The 24356-nt window shown below is 40.4% G+C and overlaps 1 protein-coding gene across 4 annotated transcripts in view; it reads left to right on the plus strand.

The window, feature by feature from the left end:
* Window positions 1-3965: 3965 nt before the first annotated feature.
* Window positions 3966-24356, plus strand: part of ALCAM (activated leukocyte cell adhesion molecule) — a 120634-nt gene continuing 100243 nt past the window's right edge. For 2 of the 4 annotated variants that reach the window (XM_053935202.1, XM_053935201.1), the window contains exon 1: window positions 3966-4147. In XM_053935202.1, the coding sequence (XP_053791177.1) occupies window positions 4048-4147 (100 nt within the window). In that variant the 5' untranslated portion in view covers window positions 3966-4047. The remainder of the gene's footprint in view (window positions 4148-24356) is intronic. The other 2 variants (XM_053935200.1, XM_053935199.1) reach the window with 2 other exon arrangements.

The following is a 24356-nucleotide window of genomic DNA, read 5'->3' on the forward strand; positions in this document are numbered from 1 at the left end:
TAGGTCAAAGACAGACAAATTTGCAGATACCTGCAGAAACCCCAATTAAGTAGGCTACCTTCTTTGCTACTATCTGTCACAGTTCACTTTTGTGCCAGCTCTGGTTTTTGACCATTTTCTATGTGTCCTGCATGTTCTGTTTGAAATACTTTACAACCTAGAGTTGTACTTGACCATGTACAGCTGATCCACTTCAAAAAGACTTTGCTGCCAGTTATCCTCACGTGCTGATGCTGAGCAATGCAAAATGATTCCTGACAGACATTAGTATTCATCTACCACAGCTTCTAGTGCAATCAAGCAAAATCAGTGAAAGACTCTGCTTGAATTCAACATGCTTTGGCTGACATGATTTGCAGAGTCTGGTGTTTAAAGGTATTCAAGGCACCTGAAGGGGCTAGAAGCACCTTGTGGATTTCTCAAGAGTCATAAAACATGAGCCAAGTCCCAGCTGATTCACCAAAAATTCCTGTGTCTGTAACCAGCAGTATGGTTACATATATGCTTAAGCCTTGGTGTTAGATAATGTTGAATCACATTTTAACACAAATGACAATAATCTAAACCCATGCAAGTCTCTTCTGAATTGACACCTTTACCCCAGCAGTGCCCAGCCAAACAAACAGAATCAGATTTGCAGAAATGCAAGGCTGGACATTGCATTCAATGCTTGTCTTACAAATCAAGGGCAGTTTAAACAACAGGTCTCCACTTTGCAGATTGTATTTTGAGTGCTGAGCCAAACCAGCCCTCAAACTGATTAACAGTCATCCACTCACTATTAACAACAGATTAAATTATCAGGAACATTGTGCTCTATTAAACACTATTCTCTACTATTCCTGCTAGAAATTGAATTCCAAAGTGTTTTATGTACCTGTTGTAAAAGGGAAATGATGTTTCAGATTAACAAAAACTCTTTGTTTTTTATGCACAACCATTATTAATGCACTTTCAATCCACTTTGTCACATAAATAGAAAATCTATGGTTTGATAGGATTAAGCATTTAACAATGTATTATTATTGTTATTGCTTTTCAAAAACCAGTTATTTTCTACAGATTTTTTGTACTAGTAAGTGTTTTAGCTTCTTCAAAATAAATGTTTATTTTGTACTTTAAAGCCAGGCAGTTGCTGCTTTTCCAACAGATCAGTGCCTCACTCATGTTTCCATTAACTTCCATAGGAAGAGGAGCATGGCCCAAGAAAATAATCAGTAGAAAAACAAATCTATGTTCTATCAACCTAATAGACATTAAAAGAATTAATTACAAGTCTTAGAACTGAGGATAGCCGAAATGACATAGCATATAAAGATATCTTTAATAATTATCTTAACAATTTCTAATCACATTTAAAATCCTGTAAAGTTATTAAAACACTTAGGCAATCTGAGCTTGAGATATTTTCTATTTACTCAGAATTCAAAGAGCTCCTTTCATGTGAAATGTAGAAACAGCTTTGAAGATAAGTGACAAAGGAGTGAGAGAAACCCTAAACAAATCACACTTCTGATTAAAGTATTATGTCCTTAATGTAATCTCGCACATTTCTCATATTCCTTCCAGACTTTAGGCAACACATTCAGAGCAAAACAGTCCTCAAATAATTTTTCACAATACTATCTTGAGCATAAATTGTAAAATTACCCTGTATGTTTTGTCTGCCTGAAATGTATAGTTCTATAGCTTGCCTTTTAGTTTCTGTACCAGGCCATTGGAAATTATTTACTATACTCAGAAAGACTTCCTTATCCCTCCTCCCAGTGAGAGAACATATACTATTCATTATGCTCATGCAAATGAGGCAGGAGTTAATCATCTGCTTTGAAAACAAGGTACTTGGGCATTATTTAATTCCCTAAACAAGCAAACCATGTGTTTGCATTTATACAAATTGATCTCACTATTGCCATGTTGAAAAAAAACCAAACAAACAGGTACTAAATGCAGAGTGAATTCTGGCCAATAAGCCTTTTCTTATGTTTATTCTCACTCAAAGCATTTTTAGAGTTGGCTTTTTCTGGTTTTTTTTTTTTTTTTTTTTGCCAGACACAATTTTACTCACTTCAACAAGATTGCCCATACCAATGTAGGAGATAGGATTAGGCCCTTAATTTTTAATGGAGCCCAAGTTGTTGCAAAATGAGCACATACTATTAAAAGCTCTAGAAATGGAACAAAAACAAAGTAGGAATAAAAGTTTGAACTCCGGTAAATGGTCATCTCAGTGCAATTCTATAGAGAGCCTCTCCCAAGATTTTTGAGGAAGTCTCCAGGTCTGACAGCAAGAGAAATATTAAATTTCCCTACTAATGATTACCCTACGACTTCTAAACATGCAAGAAAAAAAAACCAACCCAATAAAACAAAAAACCAACAAAAACCCAAAACACTGAATGGGAAACACTAATTTGCTTCAACAAGAAAACAAAAATATTATTGATCTTAAAAGTAGGATTGTTTTAATCTGCTTAGTAATATGCCCATAAAGAGAAATCTGCTGAGAAACTAAAGGACAACAGACCTCTGCTGAGCAGTAAGCCTAGAAAGAAAAGTATTTTAAAAACAGATTGCATGACATGCCTTACACAATATGAAAGATAATAATGTAGAAGAACAGAAGGACTTTTTGAAGTGAAGACAATAATTTAGACTTAAAGCTCTAAAAGCCAAATATTCCTTACCCCGCTTTAGAAAAAACAAGCACGATATGCAAAAAAAGTACATGGGCTGTGTTTTTCTAAATGTACTCTGTATCACTGTAATGTTTAAGTATTTTTAGTTGTTAGCCATCAAGAAAATTGTTTTGGGAACGGCACAACAGACTGGCTAAGTTTGTCTTTCATTTTCTGGAGTTTTGTGGAAGTTCCCGTCCAAGAATTCAAATCATCACATGGTAAAGTGAGATAGAGCATTTGACACTTCAGATTTCACTACTAGAAAGTCCCTCTGGAGAGACTAAACTATGTGCATTATTCATATTTCAGATTTTGGACATCAGGTTTACTTCACATGACTGTGTGGGCTACGTGTTGGTCATGCAGAACTGTTAGCTGAGAAACTTGCTGTGTGGCTTCAGCGTGCTTATTTCCCTCTCAGTGAAACAGCACTACTTACTCTGACTGAAACTGGAGGAGAATAGAGCACTGTGCATGAAAGCGCTGCTTCTGGATTACATTACTTTGATGAGGAATCTTTTTGACCTTTAGGGCAGCCGTCTTCCACAAGTGACGAAAGATCCCTCTTCACCCTGCAGTGCATTTCTTCATACAACCAGTGTTGTGAGCTTCCCTCCTTTTATCCAATCCTCTGCTTTATCAAATAAATCAGATTAAGCTGATTGTTATTGTCTTTGCTTTTTTTTTTTTTCCCCTTTTTTTCATTTTGGCTCAGAGGAGGCACCATCACGTTTCTATACACACAACAAAACGGGTATTGTCATTATTATTTCATTATTTTTTAGCTTTGGATTTGCAGTACTCGTAACCAACACGCTTCCTGAACACAGCACCAGAAAACAGCCCATGCACCGAGCGGAGGCAAAGCAGGAGTAGGTGAAGGAGGGATCGGCTTGTCCCGCATGCCCGTCAGCCCCGGCCCCTTCGCCTTCACAGCGCCGCCCCAGAGGCAGCGGCACATCCCGGGCGCCAGGGGAGGCTGCACGGGGCGGGGCGGCGGCGGGGCTGTCCGCGGGGCTCCCCCGGCCTGCGCTCCGTGTTCCGGGAGGGGCGGGGGTTCGGGGGCCGGGCCAGCCCCGCCACCGCCCGACTCCGCCTCTCCCGCCGCAGAGCTCAGTCCTGGAGCGCCGCTCGGCTGCCAGAAGGGAGCCGCCACCTGCTCCGGTGCGGAGTCGTTCCTCGCTGCGCGCCGAGAGGGAGAGCAGCCGCCCCGCCGCCCGCGCCCGGGAAGTTACCGGTGCTCCCGCCGCCGGGGGAAAGCCGCCACTGCTTCTTCCAGGCCTCGGCAAAGAGGGAAGAGCTCCCGCGGGCGCGCCGCCCCGCCCCGCTCCGCCGCCGCCTCCCGGTCCCGCCGCGGGCAGGCAGGATGATGGAGTCCCCCGCCGCTGCCGCCTGCGCCTCCTGCCGCCGCCGCCCGCTGCCGCCCCTGCTCTGCCTCCTGCTCGCAGCTCTTTGCCTGCCCCCAGGTGAGCTCCCGCCCGCAGGAAGCGGTGGCCACGGCCGCGCCGTCCCGGCCGCGTGTAACTTGGCGGAGGTGAGGCCGGAGCGCAGGTGGCGGTGCCCGCCCGCCGCTCCCCGGAGCGCCACAGCACCTACCGCGGGCTCCCTGCTCTCCGGGGGTGGCTCCCGACCGGTGGTGCCCGCCACATCCCGCTGCGCTTCTGGAAGAGAGCGGTCCTCTCCTGCCCTCCGAGGGTGCGCCGGCTGCTGCCGTCTCTCCTGTGGAAAGGCAGGAGCTGCCCGAGCGGTGAGGGGGATCGAGAGACGCTGGTCTCATCTTTTCCCGTTGGAAGCGGCCGTGGGGTCCCTCCAGGGCGTTGTCGGCGGCCGCCGGGCAGCGCTGCCCCCGCGGGAGCGACAGCCGAACCCCGGTGCGCTGCCGCTTTCACTTCCAGGCTGAGCGGCACGTCTGCGAGGCAAGCCGCCTGCATCTTCGGCGCTACAGCCGCTTCTCCCCTCCTCGCCCGTGGCCGTGCCGGCATCCCGCGGGACCGGCGGCCTCCCGCCGCTTTCCGCTGCCGGTGGGAGCTCGGGGAGCGCGGCGGGCGCGGTGCCGCCCTCAGGCAGCCTCGCTGTCGGTGCCCCCTGCTCAGGCAACCCGCTGGGGCAGCGCGAGTGTCGTTCCCGGGGGCAGCGCTGCGTGCCTGAGGCTGCTCCGACGGATCAGGGCCGCGTGGGTAACTTCGCTTCCCCTCCCCGCCCGTGAAAGCACTCCTGAGCGAGGCGCTAGGGAAGTAGGAAGGCGCAGAGAGTACTAAATATCCTAATTGTTCTGGGAATATTTTGGCTATGAGGTGTTTGTAGGCTTTGTTTTGTTAACATTGAGCGTGAAAGTGAAGTCTGAGGGAAAAGCTGTGAAGTGAGGAGTTCTGCATTCAGCGCGGGGACCGTCTCATTATTTTTGTAGAAAGAGCGTCAGCCTGTGGTAAAATTTTGTATTGCTTTAAGAAATGGCTTTGCTTCTATGCGCCTTTGCAACAACGGAGGGTTTGCAGAAGTGTTGGAACTGGTGGTGGTTTTTCATTCCTGGCCTCTGCCTGGTTGTTACGTGCTCTCTAGTTAACCGTTTACAGCCAGTATGCTTTTGGCGAAATGGAAGAGAGGAGCAGACCTCTTTCACTAGGTGCATTTATACTTGTGTTTTACAAGCTCCAAGTAGAAAACTGAAAACTAGCTGCAACACTAAAGGAAGCCTGCTGAATCTGTAATTTCAAATAGAATAGTAAAAAAGCACCAGACAGAATCAACAGCAATATTGGAACCATAAGCAGTGTGTCAGACTGTGCTGCTTGGCTTTTGCTTTGGCAAATACAGGGTATAATCACTGTTGGACATAATAAATACTAGTCCCAGTGGCAGAGCTTACAAAGAATACCGGTTGCTGTGATGCAGAGAAAGTCTTCAGGAAAGATTGTTCATTTTAGGAAATCTTGAAGGCATGTGGATTATCAGAGGGATAAGCACCTCAGCTTCTAAGAAGCAAGACTTGGCTCCTGTGGAGAGATTTAGCCAACTAAATACAAAACTATCTTGGTCATTGTGTGACTGGTTACATTTTCCATTTGAAGAAAATGTGAAACCGTAAAATATTTTATCTCAAAGGTTGTGTTGATGGAGCTCTATAAAAAAATGTCACTTGACTATCTATGATCTTAATAGGCCATCAGCAAAGCCATTTAACTTGTTCTTTCTGCTTTTCATTCCTTCTTTGCCCCATCAAGGAGAAGCTCAGGCTAACTGTAAGGAAATATGTGTGGGGAGAAACCAGCTCCACCTCAGCTTAGAAACTTTCCCTGCAGTGAAAATGCTTGGAAAGCCCAGTAGTAGATTTAAGCCTCTAGTTCTCTGTTTATTCTGAGGAATATAAAAGATACTTACATGCAAAAATACCTCTAAAAAGGTCTTGATATTGCTGTAGTTTTACTGGTTCTCCCCCCTTGCTATCTCAGCTATTTTAGATGATAGCTAGTTTGCTATCATCTAAACAAATTATAGATTACTCTATCATGGTGCTTGGCTTTTGGGAGTTCCATTTGAGCTTTGGGTATGGAAAGCAATAGATGAGCTATTAAAAGTTGATGTGCCTCAATTGTAAATATTTCTGTCAATATTTAAGATGGACTGGAGGTCCTTATGAGAAAACTTGGTTTTGTTTCTTTAAAACTTTAAAACTTTATTTTGTTTCAGAATAAACTGCCTAGGAAGATACCCATCTTAAAAAGAGAGAGGGGGTCCAAGTACACATTTGGCACTAAGAAACTGACTCTAGGTCAGACTAAGTGAGAAAATGGATTATTATCTCATACATCACTAGAGGAATGTCTGTGTGTGAAAAGAAAGTAAACTCTTAATCAAGACCTCATTATGACCTTCCCCCTCCCCCTGCTTTCTGGTGGATTATAACAACAAAGAAGCTCTTAGTCTCTCCTTTTATTGCTAGACTTGTTACATATTGCCAATATTGCCTAAGCCTAGTGAGACTGAAACATGTAATCTTATTTGTGACACTCATTGTGTTCTCACTTCTGACTGTGTTTTTTTTCCCTGGTATATATGGTGTGACTTTGAGCTAGGGAAACTGGATTTCTATATTAAGATCTGGAGTTCACATGAGTTTTCTGAAACTGAAGTCAGAAAGCATCTGCACCATGTGTGTATGCTTCAGTGTGCCATGTATTTGTGGCCTAATATACAGGTAACCAGATTCATTCCTAAGTGAGTTTTAATTGTTAGATTGATTGCTTTGGGAAGCATTTGATATATTTAGGGTTTGTTTTGTTTTGTTTTTTTTTTTTTTTTTGATGTGAAAGTCTTCCAACATAAACTATTTTTCTTGTGCTCTCCCCTCTACTGTTGTGTTTGTAGCACTGAGAAGACATAGGCCAACAACAGAAATCATCCAGGTCTGTAAATCCTTGAAATTTCAGCCAGGTGATTTTTATTGAAGAAAATATATGTTGTTATATTCATGAAATAAATATATTTGTCACAAGTCATATTTAATTTCAGGATATTTTATTTTCACTTTCTAACCTGTGTAAGAATAATCCCCTTTCTTGCAGTACCATCCATTCTCCTTCCTGAAAGTAACCTGGGTTGTTAAAATTATTTTCCCTGGGTTTATATATTATCTTCTTTGTAGTAGAATTCATTTGTTGACTTACTTCCAGCAGAATTTTTGGGGAACAGAATCTCTAAATATTTATGCAAGAAGATACATAAAGGGGAAAATAAACCAGGAGAAGTGTTTTACATAATGCAAATTACATACGCATGATCAGGCTAAAACTGTGTTCACTATTTTCTTGCAAGTATCTTACTTCTACAGTGGAGTTTATTGTCTTAAGATGTAAGAGTGCTCACTGCAGATTTCCATGGTATCATACCTGATTCCTTATGAGATCCTTCTGAGCCATATGAAAACAAGCATTTCTGTAGCAGCAATAGCTTTAATATAGCTGCTCATACGTAACACACCATTGTGGTCTTTTTTAGGTTCCTACCAGAGGATTTTCTGGAGAGTATTTTTTCGTGAAAGTGGTTTTGGACTTCTTGGGTGAAAAAAGAGCAGGTTGCTAGTAGGGAACTGATTACAGAGGAGCCCCACCTCTCTGTGTGCGTTTTGAACCTAATAACACTGGGGAGACTGAATGGGCTTATTTTCTAGGCTGTAATTTGTAATTGGATCTCCTAACACTAGATGATCAATATTCAGTCTTCCCTTCTAGTGATCGGTACTCTGTGACCATAACATGATGATCACAGATAAACTGGCCCAAGGTCTGATCTCCACTGGTTATTCCACTGCTGTTTCACACACGGGAGTTTTGTGGCTTTTTAATACTACCATGATGATTGTTGAAACTGTTTTTCCACATCTCTAATAGTTTGGTGTCATAGTATGGTCTTGGTTAGTTCTGCTAGCTCTGATAGGAGGCTAGACTATATTTTGTTTTCACCATATCTAAAACCCTATAATCTTTACACTTTCTCTTCAGTGCTATTCAAGGTTCCTCTGGGGTGGCTGGTGTGCAGCTTTTTCATCTGGTAATAGTCATTTTATTAAAAAATGTGTGTAAACTGCAAGGTCACATTTGTAAGAGAATTGAGGACCTGTTGCAATATTCTGATTTCTCTCAAGTTTCTCTGTCTTCAAGAAAAATAGTTATGCTTCCATTCACTGATGCTCAGATGAGAGACTATTAAAGAACTGTAAATGCTGTAGGGTGATAATTAGAAATTACTTAAGCAGAATGTGATTTTTTCCAGGAAAACCTGCATATTAACAACTCCCCTTGATATGAAATGGTTGAGTGTTATCTTCCAAGAAGAAATGAATCTCATCATTTAGAGAGGAGATTGCAATGCACCTTGTATTCTGACAATCCACTACTGGCAGTAATCAGATCAAGTTTCTTCCTTTTTTTTTTTTTTTTTTTTTTTCTTCTCTGGTTTTGTTTCCTTTGTCTTTCCCAGTGTTTTATTGAGGATGGCTTGAATCACAATCATTCCTACACCAGTGGATGTTAATCTACTGCTCCACAGTGTTGGCTCTTTTGAGGAATTTCTGCCTAGCTTAAGATCAAATTGCTTTTTTTTATAATGGATATAGGTCTCCAGAATGGCAAATAAATACTTGCTTATTAAAACACTGCTGCTTCTTCTGAAGTAGTATTTTTATTGTTGATGATAAATGTGCTTCTTTTGGGAGGTAAAAAATGGGAGAAAGTGATAAAAGAGCGTAGAGAGCAAGACAGAGCACCTGCAGGGTATAATTTTTAGAGGTTATCAAGGGTTAGAACAGTTCTGTAATGTTTGGGTAGAAAGCATTCAAAGTGCTTTCAACAGCAATGGAAATACTAAGCTGTTCCCTTGGTAAGAAGTAAAAAATGCAGTTGGTGATTTAATAAGTGTTTCAGCAGTTTGAATATCCATATATTTTGTTTAGGTTGTACTCTGTACAGTTAACCCCTGTTGTGAAGAAAAACTTCAAAAGCTCGAACTGCACTCATGTGTTGTGGTTTGTGCTGTGGTAGCACCATCTGTAGTATGCCCTGGCATCGTTAATCATGGGCGTTGGGCACAGCAGTTTGGGACCTGATGGAAAGCTCTCAAACAGCAGCCAAGGACAGCAGACGTCCCCAGGGCTGTAGCCCTGGCAGGCAGTGACATTTTGGCATATGTCACGGGCTCTGTGTGGTGGTTGTCCCCTTCCCTTAGCTGTCTCTTGCATACAGTGTACATGATGGGTCCCAGCTGCCCAGGCTGGAAGGTTTTAAGTTTTTATTAGAACATTGATTCTGACCACATCGGCATCTTTAAAGCTTTGAAGAGATATTGGCAGCTAATTCAATAGAGGGAGCTCCGCTACCTTACTGTTAGAAGCAGCATGTCTCAGCTTTTCCCAAACCTCTGGCTTCAGCCAGAAAGTTATATTAAAAGTCTTTGTTTCTTCACAGTGTTTTGTGGTGCTAGGCTTCGTTACTGAAAGCATCTGACTTTCATCATAGGCTTCCTGTTGCATGAAGTGGAAGGAAGGACAAATCCAAATCATGTAATAGGCAAACCCCAAAAGATGGCTCAATTAGAGATAGTTCTCTTTTGCTGCAAGGCTTTGGGTGTTTCAGATGGATACACTACAGAATCCGGTTTTTAAGTGACACTTTCTTGTCTAGGGAAGCAGCTGGTGAGATTCATGGAGAAGCCAAAAAGAATTAGAATAAATATTTCCAGGGTATTTCTAGGGATCAAATGACCAAGAGTGGTGTAGCATGGAATAGGCTACAAACAGGATAAGGAAATGGTTGTACCAGACTTACTGCTGGGGTGAGAGAAAGTTAGAACTTCCAGTAAAATGTTAGGTAGGGCATTTGTTTAAAAAAGTCTGGGTTTTTGTTCTTCCAGGATTTTTTTCTAAAGGAAAAGTGGAATATGTATGTCATTCTGTAAATGTGGTGATTGTGAAAGAAGCCAGCTTAGGTGTATGCTTTTAAATCCTTCCATGTCTCTAACACAGAAAAGCATACATACAGAAAGCTGATAACTGCTCTGTAAACTTAGGGCTTTATATTTTTCTTGAATATTTTCATTTTTTTAAATAGTATTTCTGATCAGATGATTTTGAAACTAATTATGAAGTCCCAATAAATAGCAGGACTTCTAAAAAGTATTCTTAGAGTGACCTTCAAGTAAGCTTGTAATGAACTCAGCATTATTCTTCAATGAATAATGGTGAATCCTGGACATATGCCATTTATCATTTTGCTTGCTGCAAATATTGCATTTCTTTAAACCATTTTTCTCAATTTAATTAAAGAAAATATCCATAGACATTGGAGAACAAAATAGATGTAGCTTGGGTACAGCTTGATTTAAGTGTGATGTTTTATATACAACTGATTTATTTCACTGTTTTATTGGTTTGGCTTTTTAATGTGAATTTTTGGTGGGGTGGGTTTTGGGTTTGTTTGGTTTTTTGGGTTTTTTTTTGTTTTTTTGGGGTTTTTTGGGGGGTTTGTTTGTTTGTTTGCTTGTTATTGTTAGAAAATGTAACCATTTATTTTTTGAGAACTCACGGTTGAGCTGAATAAATTTTTCATGCTAACCAGGAAGAATTCCTAAGGCTCCTGTTTTAGAGGGTTGGCACAGTTTATCTCTGGGGTGGAATGGTAAGTGTTCACTTAAGAGTCTGTAACTGGATACCTTACAGAGAATACATGGGTTGAAATACACTTAAAAATGGGCAATTGAAGGCAACTATGAGATCTCAAAATTATTTGTGAGATGCTGTTTCTTTTAATTGCAGCTTCTGAATTATTTTTCAGTTGATGAGATAGCTAGAGTATTAATCTATGCATTTATCCCTTTTGGCATGGAATTTTATTTCATGAAATGTACAAAGCAGCATGTGTTTAGCAAAGTGGATTCTGTGAGTCATCCAGATAAAATCATGGTTTGTGATTTATTCTAGTTGTTCTGGAGAGTAAAGATGAGCTCAGTGGCTTTTACCTACAAAACCACATGTGGAACAGGGAAAGGACAAATTGAATATTCAGGCAGGATTTGGGAAACTGCAGTGTAGCCATGTAACTTCAGAAGAAAGAAGAATGCCGAATCAATTTCTTCATTCTTGATAAAGCACATCAAATGTTTGCATATGGAGAGGATGATAGGGCGTATATTATTTTAAAATCCACACAGGGATACCCCAGTATGCGATTTGCTTTCTAAAACTGGGGAAGGTGGAAATTTCTGGCACTTGACAGCAAAGTAGTGCCCTGACAACTGGTGATGTAAATCCAGAAAACATTTGCATCTTACATTTGACAGCTTTAAAGGTTAGCGAGGGGTTAATTTTTCTAAATATAATTAATGACTAAGATTTTTTTGTCAAGTATCTTTAATATTACTCTTCAGTTTTCAAACTGCTGCACAACTTGCTGCTAATCTTGCACCTGGCCTACACACAGAAGCAGTAAGAAAATCAGTGTTATGAGTGTCCCAGCAGCTTCCAGTTTGAGTGAATTATATTTCTTACTGTTATTTTTCTGCAAGAACTCAGTAATGCAGAGCTTTACAGTCAGTAAAGTAATTCTAGCAATTATGGTTAATAATGGAGCCCTGTGGTTTGAAACAGTCACCAATGTATGAGTAAATAATGACAGCTGCTTTGCATTGCATAAGTTTATATTTTGCACTTTTTCCTCACGATATTTTTTGTTTTGTTAAATATTTAAAACTTTCAGAAAATTGTTTGCTCCAGTAATTTAGCTATTGACATGGTTTCTGTAACTGGACTTTTGGAGGTTGACTGTTCCGTAGTTCAGTTTGACCTGGAACATCACACTGCTGTTGAATGATGCAACATGTTCTGTTTCAGCTTTGAAGTTTAAGTCCTTGAACTTCAAGATTTAACCCCACTTAATGTGAGGTGCCTCACAGCAGCAAATTCCAAAGTGTCTATGTGAATCTTGGAGTGCACTTTCTGAAAGTTCACCTGCAGACTTGGTAAGGGTCAGATTCTGGTATTTCATCCAGACTCCCTTGTGGCTGTGGGTCATTTCTTGTCACTTTAAATACCCTGGGATGTTAAATCCAAAACTTCTGCACAGCTTCTCAGGGCAGCAGGGGGAGTAGTCTAAAACTTTTGAGATGTTGGGAAATAAGTAGTATGTTGCAAAGGTGACTACATGGATATAGAGGCAGGTTAACCATTTTTTAGTAGATTCCCAGAATATTTTGGCATCTTCTATGCATCCTAACATAATGTATTGCCTGCTCTCTAAGAAAGTTCTTTCCTTATTTCAAAAGAGCTTTAAGCCCTTGGTATCTGCAGCCAGAAGGAAGGTAAGCTTTCTGGCCTGTGTATAAAACTGTTGGTGTATCAGAGGGGCAAAAGAGATGCCTTGTGTCTGCCTGAGAGCCAAAGGGACAGGAACAGGAAAATGAGAATTGTGGTTTTTTTGGAAGTCTTGTGGGAATGGGAATGTAGCTGGGTATTGGGGCATGCTGGCAGCACTAGGCTCTGCAGAGACTGCTGGCTGTCATCACCCTGCAAAGGGGGCCTTGGAGGCCTGCTGCAACCACCAGAGCAGCACAACTCAGCCTGGGGAGCTTGGGGGTTCCTCTTGGACAGCATACAGCTGAAGAGCCAGCTGGCAGGAACTCTCCTGTAGTGGTGGTCACCTGTAGGTCCATCGTGGCTGTTAATTTCTGCTATGTAAGAGGGGAAAGATGTCTATTCCTCCCAAGCATGAGAAGTTCCCACCTTTTGCTGGGGGCATGCTTACTGTCTGACCTATTGCAAAGATGTGTCTGCTTAGTTTAGAAACACTTTTCGTCTGCTCTGAATGGTGCATGAAGCCCTCTGTGGGTCAATTTTTAATCATTATGTCCATCTGCAAGTACAGCAGTGATAAGGAAAGATGGGCTTCAGCACACCCAGTACGCTCACAATCTTTGTCTCTCCCTTGCATCAGTGGCACAGGGCATAGAGGAATGAATAAGTGTGTTTCTGTAGTGAATGCTGAATGGCTGAGTGTGAGCTGCCAGCAGCTTTATCCAGAAGGAAGGGGGTGTTGGGAGGAGTGATACTTGTATCCAGAGGAGGAGAGGCAGGTGAATAGTTTCTAGCTAGAATGCTCAGTCCATTTTTTTTTAAATGTGGGAGTAGTTTTGAAGACTGATGTTGATGGCTCAGTCCAAGAGGATGTTAATTTTTCTGGGCAGAAGTAATGCATTCAGACTGTTTTTCAAAATGATTTATTCTTATAGTTTTAATTATGGTTACTCCTGAAGGCCACATATGAGGTTCACATTGGAAGTTTTGTGTGAATATGTATAAAAATTTAGCTCTTGGTATGGTAGGATGCCTTGTTTTAGGTGTGGATTCTAATTCACAAAAGTAACATCCATAGCTTGCTTATACTTGTGTTTCAACTGTTTTCTAGTCTTCCTGTGAGGTGTCATCATCTGTAAGCAGCAACAATTGTTCTGGAAGGCTTTTCATCTAAGTGTGAGAGAGCAGAGTGCTGAGCATGTGGGGACCTTGACTCCTTTTGAGGAGACTCTCTTCATGCAATAGAGAATTCATGCTTTTTTTTTTTTTTTTGGACATACTGTACAGTACAGATTTTTTTTTCATAACCACAGAAGGAAGTTGGTGGTTCACAGACTGCAAGTTCTGTGACAGTGTGATAAACTCTACATAAAACTTGAGGGACCTTGTTATTTAAAAATAGAAACTTAAAAGGGAATATTTCAATGAAACCTTTATTTTTTTGCTAAAACTTTTCATAATGTTTGAAAGATTTTTTTAGCTGGCTTTTAAGTCACTTCTAGTTATGTTTTTTGCATTTTCTTTTCCTTCTTTAGAGCTGAACTATTACTCTGTCTTTAGGGAGGGATAGCTACTACAAAACCAGAAGTTTTATTGGGGCTTAATTCCAGGTGTGAGGTACCTAAATCTTCCATCTACTAATAAAATGCTAAGCTCTGCAGTTTTCCATTATCTTCCTCAATAGTAAATTGAAAGTTAAAAAAAAAAAAAAAAAAAAAAAAAACCAAAGTCCAGAGTTTCTTTAATTCCCTGTGGGCACGGAACATTGAGGACTGAATGTGGATTCAGGGTTGGATGTTTCTTTTTTTGTTTTTGTTTTTTGTTTTTTTTTTTTTTTTGTGTTTTTGTTTGTTGGTTGTTTTGTTGTGTTAGGTGGTTTTGGTTTTTGTTTGTTAGCGTTTTTTCTTTTTAAAAGAAGAGGAAATTGATGAGTGTTCTCTGAAAAAAGTGGCACCATATGCCAGGCTTTCAAACAATGATAGTTGTAGAAGCTGTTGTGAACTAGGACTGACAGTGGCTTAGGAGAACCACTTTCCCCTTGGACATATCAGCCCTCTGGGGTTGTTAAGTTAGGGTGGAAGTACTACAGCATGCATTTCATCTGAAAGGATTTGAATGATCTCTGTACTTTAGTGGTGAAACAATTATTTATGTTTCTTATGGCATTTGCTTGTGCTGTACTTCAAACATAATGGACACTTCACGGCCTTTGGCTGCTTGGTAATGCTTTAGTTGCAACTGCAAGGCTGGATAATTTTCTATGGTCTAATTCTGCAATGGATGCACATCATTGGTAATTTCTATTGCCCACAAGCTGTTGGTGAGTCTGGAATGCTTAATCTTGTGCAGATTATATTTGCAGATATACCAGGTGAATTGCAGGTTGAAGTGCTCTCCCAGTGTCAGGGTGGCCGAACTTTGTCATGCAAGGCTTGGAACAGGGAGATTGTCTTGAGATCAGATCTGGAATAGCACATGTCCAGGTCAGAAAGCTCAGGGAGGTCCCATTTTCATCAGGAGTAGCAATTCCTGTGAGACAGTTTCTTCCCTCTGTTGCAGAAGGGACTAGGCTGAGTGTTTTGTGACTCTGGAGGGAGCTTGACAGTGTCAGCCTGTACCACCAGCTACTGCTGCAGCTGAGGAGCATCCGTGTCTGTGATTTAGCCTTGGATTGGACCCTTGTGTGGCTCTAACTATGCCTTCTAGGTGCTGTATATTGCCACATGTGATCTCTTCTACTCATGACACACGAGTGGAGGTTTAAAATTCCATATAGTGAGTTGGAAGATAAAGCTGTTCTTTACTGCCATTTTATTTGGAGGGGAGTCTGAACCTGACTTCTCAAAATCATAGGAAAGGGAAAAAATGCAAAGTTTACTTAAATTCTTACCCACCAATTTTTATTCTTTTGGCAGCTGAAATGTAAGAGAAAATGTCTGGATTTCTGGTTTAAAGAAAGCAAAATAATATAATAGAGGTGGTTTTGATTTATAAATACCATTTGAACATCAAAAGATATTTGATAACATTTCAGGCTGAGAAATAGAAAATACTTTTTTTGCTAGCATATTGTTTGCTTAACTTCACTCTGTTATTGACATAGTATGCCTCTATGTTTTGTAGGCTTTGGAGAGTGAAGACTTTAGACGTGAAAACAATTAAAGCTGGAGTGTCTAGGATTGCAACAGCAGCACTTTGGATCTTTGACAGGGTATATTAATGTGCATACTTAAAAGTTCACTTTTCTGCCACTGTTCTGTAAGCAAATATTTATGACTGGAGCCTTTACAGATGGGAGAGAGAAATTTGCAGTCAGTAATGGTGATCGGGCCAAGGACACAGATCAGCATCTCTGTAGAGTGACAGACCCAAATTAAAGGCAAAGAACTTACTTCCAGCATGTACAACACGGTATACCCCTACAGCCTGTGTAAAGAAATACTATAGGAAAATCATGGAAAGAGGTCTGCAACAGAGACTGGGACAGGAAAGCTGGGACAGAGAGCATGGGGACAGGAGGATCTGTAGCTGGCGTGTGTGAGGCTAGCGTGTTGTGTGGGTGGGTTTTTGGAGGACAGTCGTCTGAGTCTGAGGGGAGCCCACATGCCCTGCTGCTGCAGAGACAGTGGGAAGGGATGTTGGTTGGAGAGCCTGGGGTGGGAGAGAAGGTAGGCCATGTCAGGAGGAAGGAAGCAGAGGGCCCTGGCACAGCCAATGTGTGCTGCCTCTTCCCCTTGTGTGGGTGGGGGAGGAAGCCCTCTGCACAGAAAGGGCAGCTGGATTTGGGCTTGCGAGTGAAACAAGTTGTGACAGGAGAGCAGAAAGCATTCTGGAAAGTGGTGGGGTTGAGGAAGAACCCTCGATCAGAGTATTTTGAGGGAGAGGAGCAGGGGAGAACCCAATTTCAAGATAGGCAGTGCCTGGCTGCCCCTGTCTGTATCTCCATGTATTCCCCTGGCGTTGACAATCACACCCTTTCCTTTCACCTGCGGTAATTCAGTAGGATGTCCCTCTTGGTAAAGATCCTGTTACTGCCATGTCACCCTGTTCCTCTTTTGTCAGCCACACAGTTCAGTGTTATTTCCTGTCTCAGGACTCCATCTCTGCTTCCCACAGGGACTTGGCAAAGCTGACACATTCTTGCCCTGGGCAGATGTGGCCTGTGCTCATAGGGCAACCACCTGGACTAACATAGCCTTTCTAGACAGCCTCCCTTCTCCATCTAGGGGTCAGAACAGATAAACTGAAAAGCTCTTCATACTGACAGTCTTTTTGAGGGGAGGAAAAAACCCTGAATGTTTTCTTCTAGGCATCGTAAGAGACTTGGTGCATAAGGTAATGTGCCAGGGAAAGGTGTCATGTGCTGAGCATAATCTCTGGATGACATAAATGTCTGTGTCTGTCCTGTTGGGCCATCAGATGTTCTGTGGAGTGGCTATTTAAATCTATTTAAATACTCAAATAATTTCAAAGCTGAGTGTTCTCACAGTGCATTTTTACCAATTCTGAAGAAATGTAGCATTAGTTGTTTAATAAGGGTATTGTAATAAATATAGTGTATGACCCACTGCTGCTGAAATTGCAACAGTCAGCCTTTTTCCTGGTCTAAGCCTGTTCATGATGTATCTGGAATGAGGTGGGGAGAAGCAGCCTGTGGTAGTTGACAGGTGCTGTAAGCCTAAAACAGCAGCTTTGCTTGGTGACTAAATACAGAAATTAAGCTAACACAATAGTTTTGAGTCATCATCCAGCATGTGTTTGAACACCCAGCTTTGAAATTATTTGAGTATTTAAATAGTTTCTTAAGGACCTAATTTTTAGAATAGAAATATCAGGGCCCATGCAGAGAGGGGACATGGGAGGATATAGTAAACCAAAAGAGATGGTGTAGAGACTGTTAAGATGCTGGATACTGTCTGTGAGTCACAGAATCTTTCTGCTCCTTGCAGAGCACTTTGAGCTATCATGACTTGCAGAGAAATAGTTCAGGTAGGGGATTGATCTAGTTCAGTCTTCCCAAGTCTGAAGTAAGTTTACCTCTTTGACTGACTTTTTAAAGCCTCCATTTTAAAATTGCACACACGTGATTTTCCCATCTACAAAATAGAATATATAAGAATGGATACATTTTTTTGTGCCTGTCAGCAGGGAATAGGCAGCTTACTAAGCTTTCTTGAGCAAAATTTTAAATGGATAAAATACTTCTATATAAACTGAGATTATCTCATCACAATATTTTTATGATAGTTAATTAAAATGTGAGAAAATCCTTTACAGCAGATTTGCAGTTTTGTGACTTTTATGAGACTTAACATGAGAGATCTATTTTTATAGTTATGCCTTTTTATTAGTTTCAGGATTAGGATATGTTTAAATGCATGGCTACCAAATCCTGTTATAATTACTTGTTTATTTTGCAGTGCAGACTAATTTAGTTATGGTCCCATTCATGTGTTGTTTGTGTCCCACTTTTCAATGAGGTACTGTAGTGCTTTATTGTTATTGCTATTTAAAATAAACTCCCAGAGCAGTTTTAATTTCAGCTTGTATGTTTTTAAATATTAAGTTTCAGTGAAGCATATTTTATTAGCTTGTTGTGAATAATGATCATTTAGGTTGTTCCGGCTCCTGGACATCCATTTTCATTATGCTGGAAGATTGTAAAATGTGAGCGAAGGATCACTGTGACTAACTGTAAGAGACTTAAATACTTAAAAAGTTGTCTAGACATAAATAAAATCCTGTAAAATCTTGGCTCTCACTGCATACAACTGTGATAGGAAGCAAGACCTATAGAAAATTTACTGAGATAAAGTGGGAGTTACTGAAGACCAGCATGTGCTCTGTTCCCTTTGCAGTGGACAGGCACATCAGTGGAAGATTGATCTCTAGACATGGTGCTTTCTACTTGAACTTGTGCTCAGTCTAAAGAAAGAATGGACTTCAACAATTTTTTTTTTGTCTTTCTTTAACCATGCCTACGATAGCATGATACCATGACTCTTTTAATCACAGGCTCATCTGCCATCTCAAATAACACCTAGGAGTTCTACACAGAATTTCTCAATCTAGGACCAATTCAGGCAGAAGTGAATGTGATGAGGATTCGAAGTCCTTTGCCTTGACCTATTTGTGTGAGTGACCATGGGGAGAGACTTGTGCTCTAGGCCAGCAGGTGATTATGCAGAGGAGTAAAGAAGGCTGCTCTTTTCTCCCTCTGGGTCATTAAACACAAGCTTGTGGGGTTTTGGAACAATCTAGAGAGGAAACACATCAGATAAGTATTAGATAGAATTCTCAGGGCTAACTGTCCAACAGACTTTGCTCAAAGAATATCATGCATGTTTCCCCAGTGCTTCTACAGCAGCCCAGGTGTGAGCATAGATGTGCTTAGCGAGCAGACTGCACTGTCAAAAGCGGAGCAAGGGAGGGGAGAAAGGGAGAATTGTCATCCTGCCAGGAATGCACATGCTGATGAGAGCTATGTTTATGTTAGCAAACTATTCTGATACAGCTAATTAATTAGAAGTTTTCTACCAAACTATGCCTTGGAGATACAGAAACACAGTATTATGAGATTTGCCAGATTTCTGTGATGGATCTTTTTGGGAGACTTGTGGAACAATGACTAATGATTGCTTCTGACTCCTAGATTTCCTCCCAGAAAAGTAGTAACTTAAGATAACCTTGTATCTCATTTTGTCTCAGGCCATTTACCCAGTAATAACACTAAATACACTGAAGTAGTCCACATCATTTTTTTTTTATGGCAATTTGAGTTCAGTCTTTATTCAACAGAGGGGAAAGTCGGCAGTGAGACAAACCGTTGAATAAAATACCAGTGTTTCACATACAGGCTTTCATACCAGTGCAATTGGTTGCATACTGAAAGGGAGAATCAATTATATAGCTGCTGCTTATCAGAAGTTAGCAAATAGTAAATGCAGTTTCATTTTTATAAGCAATTACCTAGCTCTGAAACTTGTTAGTAAAGGTTAGGAGCTGTAATAATTTTCATTGAATGCCTACACATTATCTCAATGTGTTTCTACATGCTGCATTTTAGGGAGATGAGGGAGAAATGTTTTTTTCTTGAAGTCTTTTAAACTGGCTTCCAAAAGATGAGGGTCAAGCCCGTCAATTTCTAAGCTCAATTTACATTCATCCCACAACAAAGATGATGGTGTGTACTTTCTCATTAGTCAAACACCTTTTTTTTCACCTGTAAGCGTAGGTTACTTTACTTTCAGCTTTGTGAGTTTAAAGAATGCGTGCATTCCTGTGTGGTTAGTTCAGCCACATCATTGTTCAGAATTTACAGATAAGTGGGAGAGTATCAAAGGATAACTTTCTTTTTTTTTGTGATTTTATTTTCCTCCAACATTCTCAACAAGGATCTGAAATTCTTTGTGTGAAGAAGTTATTTGTGCTGGTGACACGCTGTAAGTGCATTATGCCATAAAATTGACAGTCTTCCAGACCTGCTAACCGAGTGTTTGCTGTTTATATGCAGCCTTTGATGTTCTTATTTTTGGGGTACCTCCTTTATTTTTGTTCACATGTTCTATAATTGATGTTTGATTATTGATTCTTCTATGGTGGTTTTTCTGGAGGCTCATGCAGGCTTTGGTTCTGCTTTTTTGCTGGGTGGCAACATATCCTGTTAGAGTTGCATACCTCTGCATCACTTACTTCACTGAAATTTTTTTTTTTAATATTTTGTCCAATATAATCCTTGGATGTTTCTTTTCTTTTCTTTTTGTTTAAAGTTCCTAGTATCTGAAACTACAGCTATCAAAAATGGCTCAATCAAATTGCTCTCCCAGCCAGATTATGCCCAGTAGGATATTTGATTTATTTGTATTTCTTGGTTACTTTGCTCAAGATAAAATTAATTTTGGTGAAACTGGGTGTCTTGTACATTTTCTTTGTTTATTTCCCCATGAGCATGGTGAAATCTACTGAAATTGCTAAGCATTATCAGTTGAGTTTTTGCTCATTTTTAATTTAAGAAAAAACATTATTGGTCTGTGTTAATTTTATAGTTATTTAACGCAACCATTTGTTATTTCTTGTTCAAGGCTAGCTTTTGCAGACCAGTTAGTTTCTGAATAATAATGCATCACAGGCATCCTCTTTTTTCAAAGAACATTTTATTGGCATTAGTCAGGCTCTCATTAACTGCATTTTCTGTTTCAGTATTATCTTTTTATTAATTGACTTAGTTTCCTGACTGCACCTCTGTTTTTAAAAGTGGTAGATAATGTTTGAATCTCTGGCAGTGTGCAGTCATTTTAAGTTTGTAGAATTTTCTTCTTCTCTTCTTCCCAGGACCTCACTGAGAAACTCAACTGCCAGCTGCAAATTACAGCAGCAGTGAAAATGAAAGAATTTCTTAGGTACACTTGATATCTTTATTTAACTCAGAAATCTTTATTTAACTGGAAGCAATGCTAAGAATAGCACCCTCCTCTGGCCTGAGTGGCACAATTCTCCTTCAGGCCTTGATATCTATGTTTAGTGGGGCTATTCTTCTGTTGTCCAGTATCATGCATCTTCTCAAGTTGCCCCAAATTCTGCACAAATTAGGGAATCCAGATCACACGGATGATTTAACCAACTCTTTCCTGAGCCAGGTGTTGATTGCAGGGCAGGTGTCTACTGGAAGTGATTTTCTGGGGTGCTAAGTATACCTAGGGCTGTGCAAGGATCCTGGAATGAGCAGAGAACCCTAGTGTGGAAGGATGTAGCTGTGGTGATGTGCTAGGAGTTGATATATGGTGGTGCTGCTCAGCTGCATTGTCAACAAGGCAATTTTCCTTCTAGTTTTGTTGCTACCTTGTGGAACATCAGCTCAGAGGTATGTGAGCTATTCAAAAGGGGTTGGAGAGCTGCAGGACTCTTTCTCAAAGTCCTGTGTGGACAGGAGAGGGACATAAGAGTGAACTCTGCCCTTTGCATAGATGGGAGGAGAGTGAAACTGTGGTTTGTTGCCATCACCAGCTTGTCCTGGCCAGGTGGGTTTGTCCCTCTAACAAATGCTGCTGCACCTGAGGCAGTGCTGCTGCAGGGTGCCTGGGCAGTGGCTGCCTGGCTTGCTTCTGGCCAGGAATGGTCAGTGGAACTCATTCCTGTCATCCTCTAAAATGGCAGATTGAAAGAATTTAGGAGCCTGGAAGGACTCTGTTACTGCATGAAAGGAGAAATGGGATGGAGATGGAAAAGCTAAGTGAAAGGTAAAGGAAAAGAAAAGCAGAGGGAATGAGGACTGTTGCAGAATCCTTTTTGTAAATTAAAAAACCCCAGCAACAACAAAGACAAAACAAAACAAAAAAAAAAAAAAAAAAAAAAAAAGCCCTCTTACTGACATGAAATAATAAAGCCCAGGAATGGTTTCTTTGCTTTTTATTTTATATTTTGCACAGCTTATAAAAATGATATAACTATACTTCATTTATGTCTATCAATAATTGAGTCTGTAATTAAGGCTTTTATTACCAATAAACCCTTGTGATTCTGTGTGTAGTGAATATTATTAAAGCCCATTTTTCATTATAAATTACTCCTGTTGATCAGTTATTAAAGTGGTATTTTTTAATTTTAAAATAAGGACATAAAGCATTCAGTTGGCAATTTTTTTTCCTTGGGAACACAGAGTAGAAGAGACCAATACAACTAAGATGATGATCCAAACACTGCCATCTCAACTTATTTTGTCTCAATAAGAAAGCATAGAATTATTTTATTTTTCAACCTTTAATATGGGCCTTGGGCAGGGCTGACTGAATGTGTTTTAAATTCTCTGTTGCTCTATTCCAGTTCTTTGTTTTGCTTTATTCCTCAAAAGTTGTGTGAATTCAAATGCCAGGAAAATAAACTGTAGCAGAGGTATTCATAAGCTGGTGCCTGCAGATTAACATGTACTTCTGCAGATGCCTTTTTTCTTTGTGCTTTGTGTCCAGTTACTGCACTGTAGAAACATCCTACAGAAGGAATTGATAGTGGTGTGAGTGGATCACTGTATTTTCATGTAATGTGACATTTCCTTAAAATAAGGAAATAAAGATACTGCTTACTTACTTGATGTTACTGACTGCATTTTAATATTGGGAATACATGTTAGATAATGTTTTGAATTGAAACTTGATGAAGGAGAGCATACTGTGCTGTACAGCAATGGTTTTTGCACCAGCATGGGCTGTTTCTCAACATCCTGAACATTTTTCCTCCTGCCAAGTGACTTGTTTCTGAACCTGGAACTGCTGCTTTGAAAACTCTTGTCTTTAACAGCAGTTCTGTACTACAGACTTTTTGCTCTTTTCCACAGTTTGAGGAAACTGGTACCTGATTGTTTTTTTCATTTTCCTCTCCTTTCTTCTTTTTCTCCTGTCCCAGTCCCTGACAGTCTTGGCTGTTTAATTCCCACTTCAGTACACCTCTCATATTCCCCTGCCTCATCAGCCAAGGTAATGAAGAGGCACACCAGACTACTCTCAGGGTGCAGTTTCCAGCTAATTGTGTGCTCTTGAATTGTCCTCTTAAGAGAATTATTTCCAAGATGGACTATATGTCCCTTTGTAGCTGGTTTCAAAAACACCTTTGGGTGTTGAAGCACTAAGACAGCTGTCCAGTACCTTCTCTGGCTTTAATTCATTTACATGCTGTGAAAGTGGAGCATCCTGATTCACCTTCATCCTGATTCACACCTCATCACTGGGAAGGTCACTTTAGCAGCTCTTCCAATCAAGTTGTCTGTATGAGTAAAACAGATTTTTTTTTTTTCCTCAAAACAGAAATTTTTGACTAATGCTGAAGTCTCTCATGTCCCTTGGGTAGTTGCTGTAAAATGTCAGGAAGTGAAGAAAAACAGTGATTTCAGCATGTAATGTACTATTCTTTCAAAACTCCTTTAATGTCAAATTGCAGGGCTTGTTTAGTGTAGCAGTGATGTCCTTAGTGGAAGCTAGGTGATGTGTAGGTTCTGTCAACTGAAATCAAATCACCTATCCTGCTAGAGGTTTTGCTTGCTTTGTTTTAATTTCTTTTGCTCATCTTAGAAAGCATTTAAATTTTTTCAGCAGTGTGAATTTTCAAGGTGGAATAACTCATACATAGGGGTTGGTTAAGTTTCGCTATTGTGAATAGCCAGATTTCTTTGTTTTTACTATTATTAAATGTGCTAAATAAACAGGGAAGACTGATTATTCCTAATGCTGACAAACTAATTCTGTGCTGTTACAAGGTGGCAGTTCTGCCACTGACATCCCTGTGGCCCAATATCCGCTGCATTTGTATGTAACTTCTTTATTGAAACATTAAACTTGTGAAGTTTTGTACTGGTATATTTTAAACACAAAATTACCTTAAATTATACATTTTTACTCTCTTCTAGTCTGGTGTGAAATCTCCCCTCTAGGATTTTTAGTGCTTAGAGGAGAAAGCAGAATAGCCTGCCTGCTCTAATACATGCAAGAACATGTCTTGGTGGCTGTGAAAGCTTGGTGTGTTTGTGTAAGATTGATTGCTGTACTTCACTTTTGAGTTCCTGTTTTAGTTTTGCCCTTCAGAAGTTTTACTAGGATAGTTTGTAAGTGCAGTATTGTGCCTTAAGTAGGTGTGTTAGATAGTCTTAGGTGCTGTGTTCTTTATTGATGTTTGCAAATTGCACTAAATATTGTTGGGGAAAAAAAATAAAACTAAGCACAAGAGACCTTTATGAATCATTGTATGCTTTCAGAAGTGTTATGCTTAGCTTAATGCACACTTTAATTCTCCAGAAAGCACCCCAGCAAAAGACACAGTGCAACAAACTAAATCTCTTTCTCCTCTCCCCTTCA

This window comes from Vidua chalybeata, chromosome 2, assembly GCF_026979565.1.
Source record: "Vidua chalybeata isolate OUT-0048 chromosome 2, bVidCha1 merged haplotype, whole genome shotgun sequence".
NCBI classification, from domain to species: Eukaryota; Metazoa; Chordata; class Aves; order Passeriformes; family Viduidae; genus Vidua; species Vidua chalybeata.